General features: G+C 39.7%; 1 protein-coding gene across 2 annotated transcripts in view; it reads right to left on the reverse strand.

Moving 5' to 3' along the window:
• Edem3 (ER degradation enhancing alpha-mannosidase like protein 3) overlaps positions 1-13,057 on the reverse strand; it is a 76,110-nt gene extending 63,053 nt beyond the window's left edge. For both annotated transcript variants that reach the window (XM_042674234.1, XM_042674233.1), the window contains exons 1-2: positions 12,692-13,057; positions 7,581-7,626 (exon numbers count right to left, since the gene is read on the reverse strand). In XM_042674234.1, the coding sequence (XP_042530168.1) occupies positions 7,581-7,626; positions 12,692-12,852 (207 nt within the window). In that variant the 5' untranslated portion in view covers positions 12,853-13,057. The remainder of the gene's footprint in view (positions 1-7,580; positions 7,627-12,691) is intronic.
• Between the last annotated feature and the right edge of the window lie 1,894 nt (positions 13,058-14,951).

Below are 14,951 nucleotides of genomic sequence, written 5' to 3' on the forward strand. Positions count from 1 at the left end.
CCCACATAAAAATTACACTGACAGGTATAATTAATTTATTAATAACAACCAAAGAGCCAGGCACCAGTGGCTCACACCTGTCATCCTAGCTACTCAAAAGGCTGAAATCTGAGGATGACAATTAGAGGCCAGCCCAGGCAGGAAAGTCTGTGAGACTTTTATCTCCAATTAACCACCAAAGAGCTAGCAGTAAAGCTGTGTAGCTCAAGTGGTATAGTGCCAGCCTTAAATGGAAAAGCTAAGAGACAGCCTGAGTTCAAGCCTCAGTATCAGCAAATAATAATAGCCAAAAGACTAGATACAAGTCAAATATTCATCAATTGGTGAATGAATAAATGGCATTCTACTCAATCAACCTTACTGAGAATTGTGCACTGAAAATTGAATTATCTATTGCTTATCAATACATTAAACAGAAGGACCTGGTTCTAATAAGTTAAAATTATATTTGGAATACCAGAGTATGATATAAAACATTTTGAGAGGACATGATAGACTTACTTTCTTATGTAAGTTTGGTAGGATTTTAAGATCTTCTAAAGGTAGAGATCAAGGAATGCTGAGTAACAAATGATAGTACCACAAAAAGTGAAATAAAAAATTATAACCAGGGCTGGGAAGGTGGCTCAGTGGTAGAGCGCTTGCCTTGCATGCCTGAGGCCCTGGGTTCGATTCCTCAGCACCACATAAGCAGAATGAAAAAAGCCAGAAGTGGCGCTGTGGCTCAAGTGGTAGAGCGCTAGCCTTGAGCTGAAGAGCTGAGGGACAGCGCCCACGCCCAGAGTTCAGGCCCCACGACCGGACCCAAAAAAAAAAAAAAATTATAACCAGTCCCACAAAAGTACCATTTCTAAAATGCTTTGTTTACAAATTACTCTTAGGGGGAGGGAGGTTTGAACTCAGGACCTTGCACCTGCCAGGTGGCCTTGCACCTGCCAGATGGCACACTACTACTGAGCTTCTGGTCCTGTTTTTCACTGGTTATTTTCAGGATAAGTTTTCACTTCCAGACCAGGCATAGTTGTGGTCTGATTTGTGGTCTGCCTACGTTAGGCTTTCTGTGTTTGCTGGAATCAAAGATATGCGCCACTGCGTCCCCAGTTTCCCTCTTGGAGAGGGAGTCCAGTTCACACCTTGGAGATGGAGTCTTTGGGACTCCAGCCTGGGCTGGGCCTGGACTCTTAATCCTCCAACTTAGTTCTCTTATATATCTTAGAATGACAAACAAATGCCACTGTGTACAGCTATTGGTTTAATCTCAAGAACTTTTCCATTTGAGCTAACCTCATACTGTGATCCTCCTGTACTCAGCTCCCAAGTAGCTAGAATTACAAGTGTGAGCCACCATAGCCCAGCCAGATTATTGTTTTTCATGAACAAATTATTAACAAGAAAGGTCAAGTACAGAGTTTTATATGGCAAAGACGAAATTAGATGGATGCAAAATAATGTGAATAAATTTAATGACACATAACCATATACTTAAAAATGATTTAAATGTTACATTTTGTTTTACATTTTACTAAATGAAAAAAAATTTAAACCTGCACATGTTGGCCATTGTCTATAATCCCAGGTACACAGGAGAGGGAAATGAAGACTGATGTTTAAGGCCAGTCAAGGCAACCAAGTTAGAGATTCTAACAAGCCAAGTATGGTGGTGTGCACCTGTCATCCCAGCCACAAGGATCAGTCATATATAGAAGGATTGCAGTCTGAGGCTACCCCAGTCAAAAACATGATACCCTACCTCAAAAATGACTAGAACAAATAAGATCTAAAGGCATGGCTCAAATAGTAGAGCACATGCCAAACAAATGTAGTAGACCAGAGTTCACCATTGCCAAAAAAAAGAAAAAGAAAAAAATTCAAGTGGGGAAAAGAAACATTACTAAGAAATTATACATAAATCTGGAAATCCACAGGAAACTACATTTAAAAATAGTTCCTCTTGTTTAATGAGAAAGGCTAATTGGCTGAGTATGAGGGATTAAAGCTGTAATCTCAGCCTGCCCCAGCAAGGAAACAGGATCGTGAGTTCAAGGCCAGACTGGACTATTTATCAAGATCCTTTCTCAAACTAGCAAACCAAAAAATCCACAAAACAAGGACTAATGTTATTTCTTCCACCAAAATGAAATTATCAAATGTAAAAGGATTACAGATTAGTTATGGCTTTACTAGTCAAAGAAAACTAGGTTTTTCAGCTCTTTCCAAGTTTATTTCTAAAGCTTAGGACTCTATCAAGTATAGCCTTTGCTTACATTTAAACTCAATTGATTACAATAGTCAGGAAAAACTGTGGGGGACAAACAATGTCAGGGAGCTCAGATGTAAAAAGGTTCTGCATTTGGGTGGCCCAGATACATGTCATTTTGTCAGCTAACTTAATTTACAAACTCAATTTAGCATAGATATTTAAAACATGTTACTAAAGGCCCTATCATGGCTGTGATCTAGGGTTGAGTAAGATTATACGAGAACTGCCAAAGTAAACATCAAATTTCATGTTATTTGTGGGGAAAAAAAGCCATCTGTGCAATTCTGTGGGTAAACATCAGTGTAAAGAGTTTGTGAAATAATAGGTGTTAGTAATTATGCCAATAACTGATAAAATCCAAAAATCCTTGGCTATAACTCCAGTAATGAAAGATGTAATATACCTAAAGCTATCAAGACATTTTTATTGAGAAATCACAAGGAGAGAAACTATTATTTCATTAGTGAAAAGAAAATGTAAGCCAAAAAGAGCACATTCCCAGGACAGAAAGAAAAGAATGCAGGGGTTTTAAGGAGTATCTTAGGAGGGAGTCATGAATTAAAACCAAAATAAATTTTTAGGAAGGAAATTTCAGCCCTAGACAGAGAATGCGTAATGATGCTAGCAATAATTACTGTCAATTGATAGTACTCACAAAGGAAGCAAACTCTTATTCAGTATTCCTATTTGTCAGATCCTAGTTCTAACATGTTGTGAGGCAGGCAAACTATTGTCTCCGTTTTACAGAAAGGAGGAAACAGGCTCAAGATTAGGAACTTTTCCATTATCAGCTTGTAGGTGGCATGTAGATGACTTAGCCACCTCAGGGTATCCTGTTCCAAGTCCAGACTGCTTGTTCATAATTATACCTATATCTTTGGAAAATGCTATTATTTTCCTGGGAACCAAGAGGATTAAAGGAATTGTCCTAATTGTAGAGTAGACTAGAAAGTAATAATAGAAAGTAGTAAGCCATGAAGAAAAGCTTTCAATATTAAAAGCTTACCATGTATCAGGGATTTGACATTTGAGTACAGTAAGCAACTAAATAGGAGATTTATGGGCCCCACCTGAAATTCACCATAAGTTTTAATTTTTAAAAAATCTTACTAAGTTATTTCTTTGAGTTTAAAAAGGCAATATCTTATATGTCATAATACTCAAGTACAAAAAAAAATTGATCTTCACAAGAAGATTTAGTTTTTTAGTTTAGTTCTTTCAAAAACAACATTTAAAAAGCATTTATTGCTGGGCACCAGTGGCTCACGCCAGTAATCTAGCTACTCAGGAGGCTGAGATCTGAGGATCACGGTTCAAAGCCAGCCTGGACAGGAAAGTCTGTGAGACTCATCTCCAAGAATCCACTCAGAAAATTACAAGTGGCAATGTGGCTCAAGTGGTAGAGTGCTAGCCTTGAGCTGAAGAGCTGAGGGACAGTGCCCAGTCCCAGAGTTCAAGCCCCACTACTGACCCAAAAAAAAGCATTTATATTCAAACATGCTAGGCAGAGGACACAGAACAAGACAACGAAAATTAAGAAAAGTCTTTATTCTCAAAACTCTTGTAGTCTATAAATATCTTTTGCAATATTTCCCTTTCACAATGCTAAGACACAGCTCAGAGGAGTTATCTGACCCATTTAAGGACCAACCTTGTAAACAGAGGTCAAGATTTGAATGCAAAATCATCTAACCCTATAATCGAATGCAAAATCATCTAACCCTATAATCTCTACACTTTCACTCCATATGAAGCAAATAGTACTTCCTAGCATAAAAAGCTGAAGAAATTGCTTCAACTTCAAGTAACAATAGGTACCTAGATCTCTATTTAATGTTTTAGAACAGTGTTCTGTTAGTTGAGAACTTTAAAGGCAAAGGGTAAATTCTACACTAAATCTTGAGTTACAAGTATCACATAGACTGAGCACAGCACAAGTACACTTACAAGTATTACATATGTTATAATACAGCCCAACATTTAAAAATATGTATTACACAGATGAGGATGGCCTCATCTTAGAAAATGTGGATGAGGATGTTACTTCCAGAAATTCCTAAGTTTGGGAGTTGAAGTCCTTCTCACTTAGGTCTTATAAGTAGTTAGTTGTAGCCAAAACTAATCCAATTAGGTCACAAGAGTAAATAAGCCAAAAAAGTCCTATGAGAGCTGCACTTACTATCTGCTCATCACAAACCCATTAATTTACTATGCTCTACATAGGAAAAAGCTAAACTGACATAATGTTCTGCTGTGTACCTACAAGAAATAAGATATTAATGATAGCAGTTTATAAAGACAAGTTCTTATTCCTAGAAATATATAATAAAGTCACTAATCTGTGTATTATTTTATTTAACTTTGGAATTAGAAATATATACTTAGAAGATGGCTACATTGTAAGCAATATAGCATAAGCCCACTTTTTCATTTTTAAATCATCAGCCTAAAGTTGCTCAATTTTACTTTGTCCAAACTGAAATGCCCAGAAATAAATTATTTTGAAAGAAGTATTAAGGGAATAAGGTAATACCTGGAGAAATGAATCTAAAAAGTGCCTTACCAAATGAAAATATAAAAGATGGCAAGGACTACTAAATTTCTTTTAAAAAATTATGCTTAAGTAATATAAAGTATATATACTTAGATGTGCACATATAAAAATAATGTTGATGTATGACAATGTTTTGCTAATATAAATGAAAATGTATCCAGAAAACTAACTGAAAACTCAAGTAGAATTAAAAGTTCCCTGCTGAACTTTGGCTAACTACATTTTATAGCCTGTAATCATAAAAGAAAATCTGATACATGTATAGTGTAAAAACAAAGTTAAGAAATTCTTAAGACAATCTGATTAAAACTCTTTAAAATTTATATGTAAAAAAGAATTTACTCTTTTTTTTTTTGGTCATGGGGCCTAAACTCTGGGCCTGGGCGCTATCCCTCAACTCTTCAGCTCAAAGCTAGCGCTCTACCACTTGAGCCACAGCGCCACTTCCAGCTTTTACTGCTTATGTGGTGCTGAGGAATTGAACCCAAGGCAAGGCCTCATGCATGCAAGGCAAGCACTCTACCACTGAGCACCTTCCCAGCCCCAAAATATTTACTCTTCAAATTTTATTTTACTCTTAAAACTCTTTATATGTGAAATTTATATGTAAAACTTTCTGTTGAGCCCCAAAATTTGCTTGCTAGTTTATCTACATTGCCGTGTAACCAATCTTTAGATCTTCCCTTTTTCTTTGTTTCCTTGAGGTAGAATGTTTCATCTAATAAAGCTAAAATACTATTTATCTTAAAGGTGCTCCAGGAAACTTAGAACATTAAGATCAACATAGCAGGAAGCAAAACATGTTCAATTCAAAGTGCACAAGAATAGAATGTGAATAGAGGCTAGGTTGACCTCTTTTAATGGTTTTCTTCATGAGTATATAAAATAATATTGTAGCTTCTTTTAACTAGTTTTGAGCATGAATTTCCTTTAAAGACTATTATAACTTCTTTTTCATGTTGACTTCTACAATATCCAGTTATATAAAGCATTCACTCAATGAACACTTCACAATGCCCAAGTAAACTGTATAAAAAATTGGGGCTTGGAAGGTGGCTCAGTGGTAGAGCGCTTGCCTTGCATGCTTGAGGCCCTGGGTTTGATTCCTCAGCACCACATTAAGCAGAAAAAAAAAAGCCGGAAGTGGCGCTGTGGCTCAAGTGGTAGAATGCTAGCCTTGAGCTGAAGAGCTGAGGGACAGCGTTCAGGCCCAGAGTTCAGGCTCACGACTGGACCAAAAGAAGAAAAAAAAAAAAAGTACCTAAAAAATTGGGGCTGGGAAGGTGGCTCAGCAGTAGAGCGCTTGCCTTGCATGCATGAAGCCCTGGGGGTTTGATTCCTCAGCACCACATAAGCAGAAAAAAAAAAGCCAGAAGTGGCACTGTGGCTCAAGTGGTAGAATGCTAGCCTTGAGCTGAAGAGCTGAGGGACAGCGTTCAGGCCCAGAGTTCAGGCCCACGACTGGACCATAAGAAGAAAAAAAAAAAAAGTACCTAAAAAATTGGGGCTGAGAAGGTGGCTCAGTGGTAGAGCGCTTGCCTTGCATGCATGAGGCCCTGGGTTTGATTCCTCAGCACCACATTAAGCAGAAAAAAAAAGCCGGAAGTGGCACTGTGGCTCAAGTGGTAGAATGCTAGCCTTGAGCTGAAGAGATGAGGGACAGAGCCCAGGCCCAGAGTTCAGGCCCACGATCGGACCCCCCCCAAAAAAAATTGCATAATCTAATTTCAGTCATTTCTTACATATTCAATAATTAATTCTCTAAGAACCACTACTAGGAATAATCTGTTAGCTTATATTTGTCCTGCTTTTTAAAGGCATTCTTTAAAAAAATGTTAGTATTTACCCAAGATCACAAACAAGGCCACACTAAAGCTACCAGCACAACTATGTTCACTGCATCATTATTTACCATAGCTAAAATATGGAACCAATCCAGATGTCCCTCAGATGAATAGATCAAGAAAATGTAATACACACACACACACACACAAAATGGAATTCTATGCTTCTATCAGAAAATGACACCGATCCATTCGTAAGGAAATGGAAAGACTTGGAAAAAAAAAAATCATATTAATTGAAGTAAGCCAGACCCAAAGAAACGTAAATTCCATGGTTTCCCTCATAGTCTTAGCAGAGGATCACAGTAGCTCAATAGCTATGTATATATGACCATATAAAATAATGCTAATTGAGCCGGGCAAAAAAGCTAATTGAAATGAACTCCACGATATATAAACAAGGGTTTTTTTTGTGTGTTTTTTGTTGTTTTTTTTTTAATGTACTATGTTATTTCTCTTTTCTTTTTTTCCCCTCTGGTTTATCCTCTGTTGTCACTGTTTTTTATTTTGGTACCCTGTGTCTAATGTATACATTTTGTATATACGTTTGTGTATACATACATCTGATTTGAGGAAGGAAGTAACAAAATGGAGAGACAAAACACAAAGGGTGAACCAATGCAACAGTGATACTCACAAGACACTATGATGGAAATGAACTTTACAACTTGGGGTGAAGAAAGTTTGGGGGAACAGGAGAAAGGAAAGAGGAAGGAAACAAGGAAGGGGTTAACACTGTTTGACAAGAAATGTATGCATTACCTTACTTATGTAATTATAACCCCTCTGTACATATAAAATGCGTACAATAATATTGAATTTTTTTAAAAAGTGCTAATAATTCAGGTTCAAAAATCTTCACTTGACTGTGTTCACACAACCAGTTCATAAAATGGGACATAAAGAGAAGCTTCCTACTTACCATATAGTTACCATAAGCATGATCAAACATTTCCAGGACTTGATTCCTAATTTGGGGAAGAAGGGGAGAAAGAAATGAAGAAAAGTTAAGTATATTCCATTTACTGTGTTTTTAAAAGTTGATATTCCTTTATAAAAATACACTACCAAGAATTTAAAAAGTTAGAAGGAAATACCAAGAGAATCAGAAAATTGACCAGCTAGTAGAAAAGTTTTCATTAACTCACTCGCAATGCTGGGCCAAAATTTTATTAGGCCTAGAATTTTTTTTAAATGGATCTTGGAGATTTTCCAATACTACTACTAAAAGATGCATGCTATGATCATAAGAAAAACTGACACTAAAAGGCAATTACTGCAGCTCTTAATGTAATTATTTAATCTGTCTTGAAGGAAGAATATTGCATTGCTAGAGAGCCCCCAAAAGTAACCATTATTGGTACCATTTATTCTTATATTTTATACATAATTATATATTATTATTATATTTGCCACCAAATGACAGAAACAAGTGTGTGTGTTGATAAAAAATGTTGTCAGGGGCTGGGAAGGTGGCTCAGTGGTAGAGCACTTGCCTTGCATGCTCGAGGCCCTGGGTTCGATTCCTCAGCACCACATAAGAAAAAACCAGAAGTGGCGCTGTGGTTCAAGTGGTAGAGTGCTAGCCTTGAGCTGAAGAGCTGAGGGACAGCGCCCAGGCCCAGAGTTCAGGCCCCACGACCGGACCCAAAAAAAAAAAAAAATGTTGTCAGTTCTGTGTTTGAACTCATAGTGTGGAACTTGTTAGGTAGGATCTCTACCACTTGAGCCATACTATAGTCTTTTCTGCCTTTAGTTATTATTCAGATATAGTCTCATGCTTTTTGCCTGAAATGGGCAACAACTCCCACCCATCTTTAGACTTGCTGAGATTATAGGTGTGATGCACTACCCAGCCATAAAATAATACTTCATTAATCCTCTGCCTTTCTCACTAAACTGAACCAAACGAATAATGCCACCAGGGGGGCAATAGATCACCTCTGTAATCCTACCTACACAGGAGGCTGAGATATGAGGATAGAGATTTGAAGCCAGCCTGAGCAGACAAATCCTAGAGATTTTTATCACCACTTAATCAAAAAGCCACAAGTGGAGCTGTTACTCAAAAGGCAGAATGCCAGCCTTGACTGAAAAAGCAAAAGGAACGCACCCAGGCCCTGAGTTCACGCCCCAGTATTCCACTCCCCCCACCCCCACACACACACTTTCCTAATTTAAGTGCATACATATTAATACTTGTCATGTTTTTCAAAAAATATATTTATGATGTACTCTGCATCCTCCAAAAAACAAACAAACAAAAAATAGTAGCCACCTCTAAAATGAGGTTTATCCCGGCACACAGGAGACTGAATCAGTTTGATTGCAATGAGGCTACCCTGGTCTATGTAGTGAGACCTCCTCTCAAAAATAAATGAAATAACACACAGAGACAGACAAGAGGGAGAGGGGGAAAAAAGCCTATTCCTCAAATCTACAATAAGCCCGTTAAATGGAGATTTCAGATGCCAATACCAGGTTTACTAAATCAAAACCCATAAGGCAGGAAGTTGGGATAGGAAATCAATCTGTCAACGAAAACACTCAGGATCAGGGGCTTGAGTGGTACAGGAAAAACTACTATAATTAGCACTGTGATAGACAAAACCAAATCAATAATCAGGAAAATAACTAAACAATCTTTTACTAAGTCTTCTTTCTGTAAACTTCCAGTTGCTGATAGTAACAATTTAAAAAAAAAAAACATGTTACAGCTGGGTGGCTCACACCTGTAATCCTAGCTACTCAGGAAGTTGAGACCTGAGGATTGAGGTTCTAAGCCAACCCAGCACGAGACTCTTATCTCCAATAAACCACTAGAAAACTGGAAGTGGCACTGTGGTCAAGTGGTAGAGTGCTCACCTTGAGCTGAAGAGCACAGGGACAGCGCCCAAGCCCATAATTCAAGCCCCATGACCAACCAAAAAAAAAAAAAAAAAGGAAAAGAAAAAAAAAGCTTACAGAAAATGATTCCTTGTATTTTAATTTTTGCTTCCTATGGTACTTCCATTGTCATTTTAAAATCTGTAATCCTAAACCAGGTGTTAATGACTCAGTCCTGTAACTCCAACTACTCAAGAGGCAGAGATCTGAGGACTGCAGTTCCAAGCCAGCCTGGGCAAGAAAGTCTATGGGCTCTTTTATCTCTAATTAACCAACAGAAAGTTGGAAGTGGTAGAATACCAGCCTTGAGAAAGGTCAAGGACAGCACTTAGGCCCTGAATTCAAGCCCAAGGACCATCACCAAAAAGGAGGAGGCAGGGGAAGGCCTATATTACCAGATGATGAAATGCTGGTAATAATGCAAGCAGACAGAAAAGGCCTAATTTCCAGACCCTAGCTATAAGCACTAGATTATGACCTACAAATATTAAACCCTAACAAATTTATTGAGTAACCATTTAAACAACACCTAACTATCAAAACAAAATCTCACCATCACTTTGCTAAAACATTAATTCTTTATAAATGTATATGTATACTGGTATATTGTGTTTATATAATATATAAACTAAATATAAACATCTATATATTTTTATGTATATGTACATATAAGTATATAAATACAAGTATGTACATATATACTTGTATATATACACATAAAAACTTACACACACATATACACATATAACTATAGAATATGGATCAAATGAGCTCAGAAAATTACGGAGATTCTTAAAGAATCCCAATAAGCATCTGCTATGCTGAGGATGACAAAGATCTCTCAAGCTAGCAACAAAAGGCATAAATTAAATGATGAAAACTTTCTCTTTCAAGTGCTGATATTAATGAATGGAATTCAAATTCTATTTTTTTCCCTTCCCTGAAATGAGATCCATACAAAATACCAAGAATTAGGCACTCCTGTACTTGGTGATGGTAGTGCAATACATATTACTGGTGACAGATGTTTTAACTTCCTAACTCAAGTTTGCAGTACCAAATTTTTTAAATTATGAGTAAATTTGCATAGGATACAATTGTTTTCCAATCTTACATATATGCAGCATATGGTTCAGCAAGTTTCATAATAGGCAAACCTACTTAATACCCAGCTGTTCTCTAACATATTTAAGTCCTAACAAAGACAAGTACAAAATATTAATTACAAAGTTAAATACTACCAAGCAACAAGCCTCAATAACTGGAATTTTACTTTTGAAAATGAGCTCAAAAGATGAGCTGAAATCTCAAGCCAATCTATTTGGGCATTTCCAGTTAAAAATTCTAGTCAAAAGTTACTTATCTAATAATTCTTTTATTAATAAAAAATTATAATAAAACGAGAGAGGTAGGTGGTAGTATGTCAAATAAAATATTTGCAATTCTTATCAGATTTAATACTTTTCTTCTAGCTTTAAGGAAATGCAGCACTGTAGAGAATGATGGGTCCTAGGGTCAGACACAATAATTGGCTTTAAAGCTGGCTCTACCAATTCCTAGCTTAACAACTTTAAACAAGTTGACCTTAAATCTTAATTTCTTCATTTGCAAAGAAGAAAGCCACCTCATGATGAAATAGGAAGAGTTACACACATAACTGTGTTAAATTCCTAAAGTGGGGTTATTACGTAAAACAGTCATCAGTGATACCTTCAATTCAAAAAAAAAAAAAAATATATATATATATGGTACTCAGGAAAGTTAACTGATAAGTGCTTTTTCACAGTTGATACTTCACCTTTTTCCTCAGTGACTTCTATTGCTATTTTATTTAAAAATGAGTCTGAATCTTGTAATGATTCAAATAGAATATATAAATAATAAACATATATATAAATGGTTCAACTTCCCTTTCATTTTTACACGAATTAAACTATCTTTCCATTTTTTTAACCTGGGCTTAGATAATATTCTTTTCTCTTAAAACAAAACATGGCACAGTAGTTTCTCTATATTATTCTACAACTTCCATTTTAGCTTTGTTTTGCCTTGGGAAAATATCCTGGATAGATTTCTAATGAAAGATCGCTTCCTTAATCTGGTGAAACATATCCAACCATTTCTTTCCAGGAAATGCACAATCCACATCCTGTACACCTATCTCCTAGCAGCTTGTACTTCCGTAAGGTAAATACGCAGAGGTAAGTCTAATGAGTTAAAAAAAATATATCTCAATATATATATTGAGACATCCTCAATTAAGTTACATTAAATTACACTATTACCAAATTATTTTTTCACATCTCAACTAGCCAGTACTGTCTCCCGTGTTTTATATTTTGCAATCTGATGGGCAAAATCGCACCACTTCATTATTTTAATCTTTATCTCTCCCGTCCATGAGGCTGAGTAACTTTTCGTATTTAATACCTATTTGCACTTCCTCTCCTGACTTAACTGTTCATGCTTCTGTCCACTTTCTATTAACTCTCAGCTTCATTGTAATTATTATTTATCCGTGGGATCTCTCGCCTATCAGTATTACTGATTCTGAATTCAACGGTGCAAACGGAACGGATATTTGATGACACTTCCAAGACTGATGAAAAACTACTCAGTAAGTAGATAATGGTCGATTAGGGCTTCTGAGTTATACCATCAGTCTGTTCCGCTACGAGAATGCTGTGCAGGAGGGGGGGAAACCTGGCAAGGCAAAGTCCCAGTTCCAAATGGACGCCCCCTTTTCCCTAACAGGTGTTTAGTAAACCCCACTTCCTTCACTAAGGGCGAGATGAGCAACATTTTTCCCCCCAGCTGGTGGCTCACTTTGGTTAAGAAATCCAACCGTGCCTCTGTGGAAGAGCCAGCGGGGACCCTGGCGCGGGTGTCAGCCCCGCACGTGTCACCAGCAGCCCGGGGGACAGCCCCGCATCCCCGGAGGTCACGTCGCCAGCTCTCACCCCCGGCTTCCCGGGCCGGTCCACCCGCTTCGGTGCTGGCGCGGCGGCAGCGGTTCGGATCCCGGCAGCCGAGGCCCCGGCCAGCCCGGGTGGCGATGACAGACCCTCGCCCGCGGCCAGCCACACCTGCCAGCGCCCACCCCTCCCCACAGACGCGCGCGCGCGCCCGGCGGCCAGGCACCCTTACCCCAGCTTCTGCTTCTCCTCCCGACTCATGGGCGCGGCCGCCGCCGTCCTCACCGACGTGGCGGACAGCAGGCAGAGCGCGGCCGTGGCTGCCACCAGGCTCCAGGGCGCTCGCTGGGGCACCGGGGACCCCCAGTCCCGGCCGCCGCCGGCTGCGCTCATGGCCCAGCGGTTCCGCGCACGCGCGGCGGCTGCTACGCTCGGGCGGCGGGACACATTGCCGGACGCCGGCGACGAGGGGGCTGCAAGCCGGGCCGCCGGCGGACTGGGAAGCGAGGCGGGCGGCCGCCGGCGCCAAACTGTTTGCCAAAGCCACCGAGCCGGTCTCCAGCGGCAGCGCCGCCACCGCCCTCCGCCCTCCGCCGCCAGGAGCGCCTCCCCCAGCTTTCCGGTGTCGTAGTCTAGGAAACCGCCTCCCCGACGCGACTTCCGGGTAGAGGCTCAGGCGTTGGGCCTCAGAACCAATGGGGACTGCGTCGGAGAGGGGCTGGTCCCAGAAGTGGGAGAAGGCATTGGCCAGCAGAAGGGAGACGTGGACAAAAGGCGGGACTCGAGAGGGACCCCGCGCTTCGACCCACCACCGACCCCGCGAGTTACCACCTGGAGACTACGCGTCCCAACATGCACTGCTTTCTCGGCTCCCCTTTGCCTTACCCCCCACCCCATCTCTAAATTTCTGAGCTGTGTGGCGCATTGCACTCTGGGACTTGTAGTCCTCTAAGGGCTACCGACGGTCAGGGAGCGTGTCTTGCCCTGGAGCACTGCTGCCGTGCTGTAGTCGGGTGGAACCTGTCATTTATTTACTCTCTTCCTGCAGGTGTTTTCCTAAGGGCTGGCAGTGTGGTGTACTGAGCCCAGGTCAGTGCTGTTTGCCCTAGGGAACAGTGTTAGAATAGTCCTCTGCCCTCGGGGAAATTACAAATTCCCCAAACAGTGAAATGAATCTAGCCTTTGAGGGCTTTGTCCTCAGGGTTTACTTTCATCATCTTACACACTGTTCTAGACTCTAGTGAGTAGGAATCACCATCCCGATTTTTGCACACAAGGAAAGCAAGGTTTAGAGACGTTAAACTCTCACACACACTGTAATACCAGCATTTGAAGCCCTCGAATTTAACCGCAGCTCAGGGCCACAAAGAAGACCTAGAAGATGATTAAGGTAATTGCCTAAAGAAAAAAGAAAAATCTAAAAAATATATAATATACATATATATATATATACATAGATATATATAGTATGGAGAGGGGGGGGCGGGGGAAAGGAAGCTTCTAAATCTATCTTAAAATACAAGTGTTTCATTATGTTTCCTTTTGTCCTTTCCCTCTTTGTACTCGTTATTCTTCCGGAATTTCTTGCACAAATTCAACCATCTATCTGTGGTTGATTTCTACATCAATATTTGTCTTGATCATTAGACTGGTCTTTCCACCTCCTTAACAAAGATGTCCTTGTGTCTAGCCCAAGAATAGCTGAAATGTAAAGTGATTTACTGCATCAGAAATATCTTCAACTCAACCTCCTTTTCATAGTTGGTGTCCAACAAGTTGCCACATTACCTAGACTATACCTCTGCAATCTTTCAGACAATTACCTTTCTATACTATCTTCTGCTCAGTTTGAGCCTTCATAAGCTCTTTCCTGAACCATTGGAATGGCATCCTAAGTGAGTTCCTGCCTCACCACTCTACTCTGCATTGCTATAGAGTTGACATTCAAGTGTGTCTACAAACTCTTTTGAACACTTGCTCTTCTCTGTCTCCTATTCTCCCATACCGTTAAATGCTCTGCGATAGTAAATAATCCCCATCCTATATTACTCCTATGCCTTTGCTTTTATTATTTTCTCTGTTGCCCTGCCATCTTGGTTGAACACCCATAACTAATTAAGGCTTGCCTCAGATTCCACAAAACCCCTTCTCAAACCTTGAGCACAATCCGGGCACCGGTGGCTCATGCCTGTAATCATTGCTACTCAGGAGGCTGAGATCTGAGGATTGCGGTTCAAAGCCAGCCCAGGTAAGAAAGTCTGTGAGACTCTAATCTCCAATAAACCACTCAGAAAGCCGCAAGTGGCTCTGTGGCTCATGTGGTAGAGTGCTAGCCTTGAGCTGAAGAGCTGAGGGACAGTGCCCAGGCCCAGAGTTCAAGCCCCATGACCGCCAAAAAATAAAAAACAAAACAAAAAACCTTGAGCACAAATTATCTTCAAACCTGTTGCCCAGTATCTTTTATGTTTGCCTTTTTCATGGCCACCAGATTG

This window comes from Dipodomys spectabilis, unplaced genomic scaffold, assembly GCF_019054845.1.
Source record: "Dipodomys spectabilis isolate Male_0828 unplaced genomic scaffold, ASM1905484v1 ptg000019l, whole genome shotgun sequence".
In the NCBI taxonomy this organism is placed as follows: Eukaryota; Metazoa; Chordata; class Mammalia; order Rodentia; family Heteromyidae; genus Dipodomys; species Dipodomys spectabilis.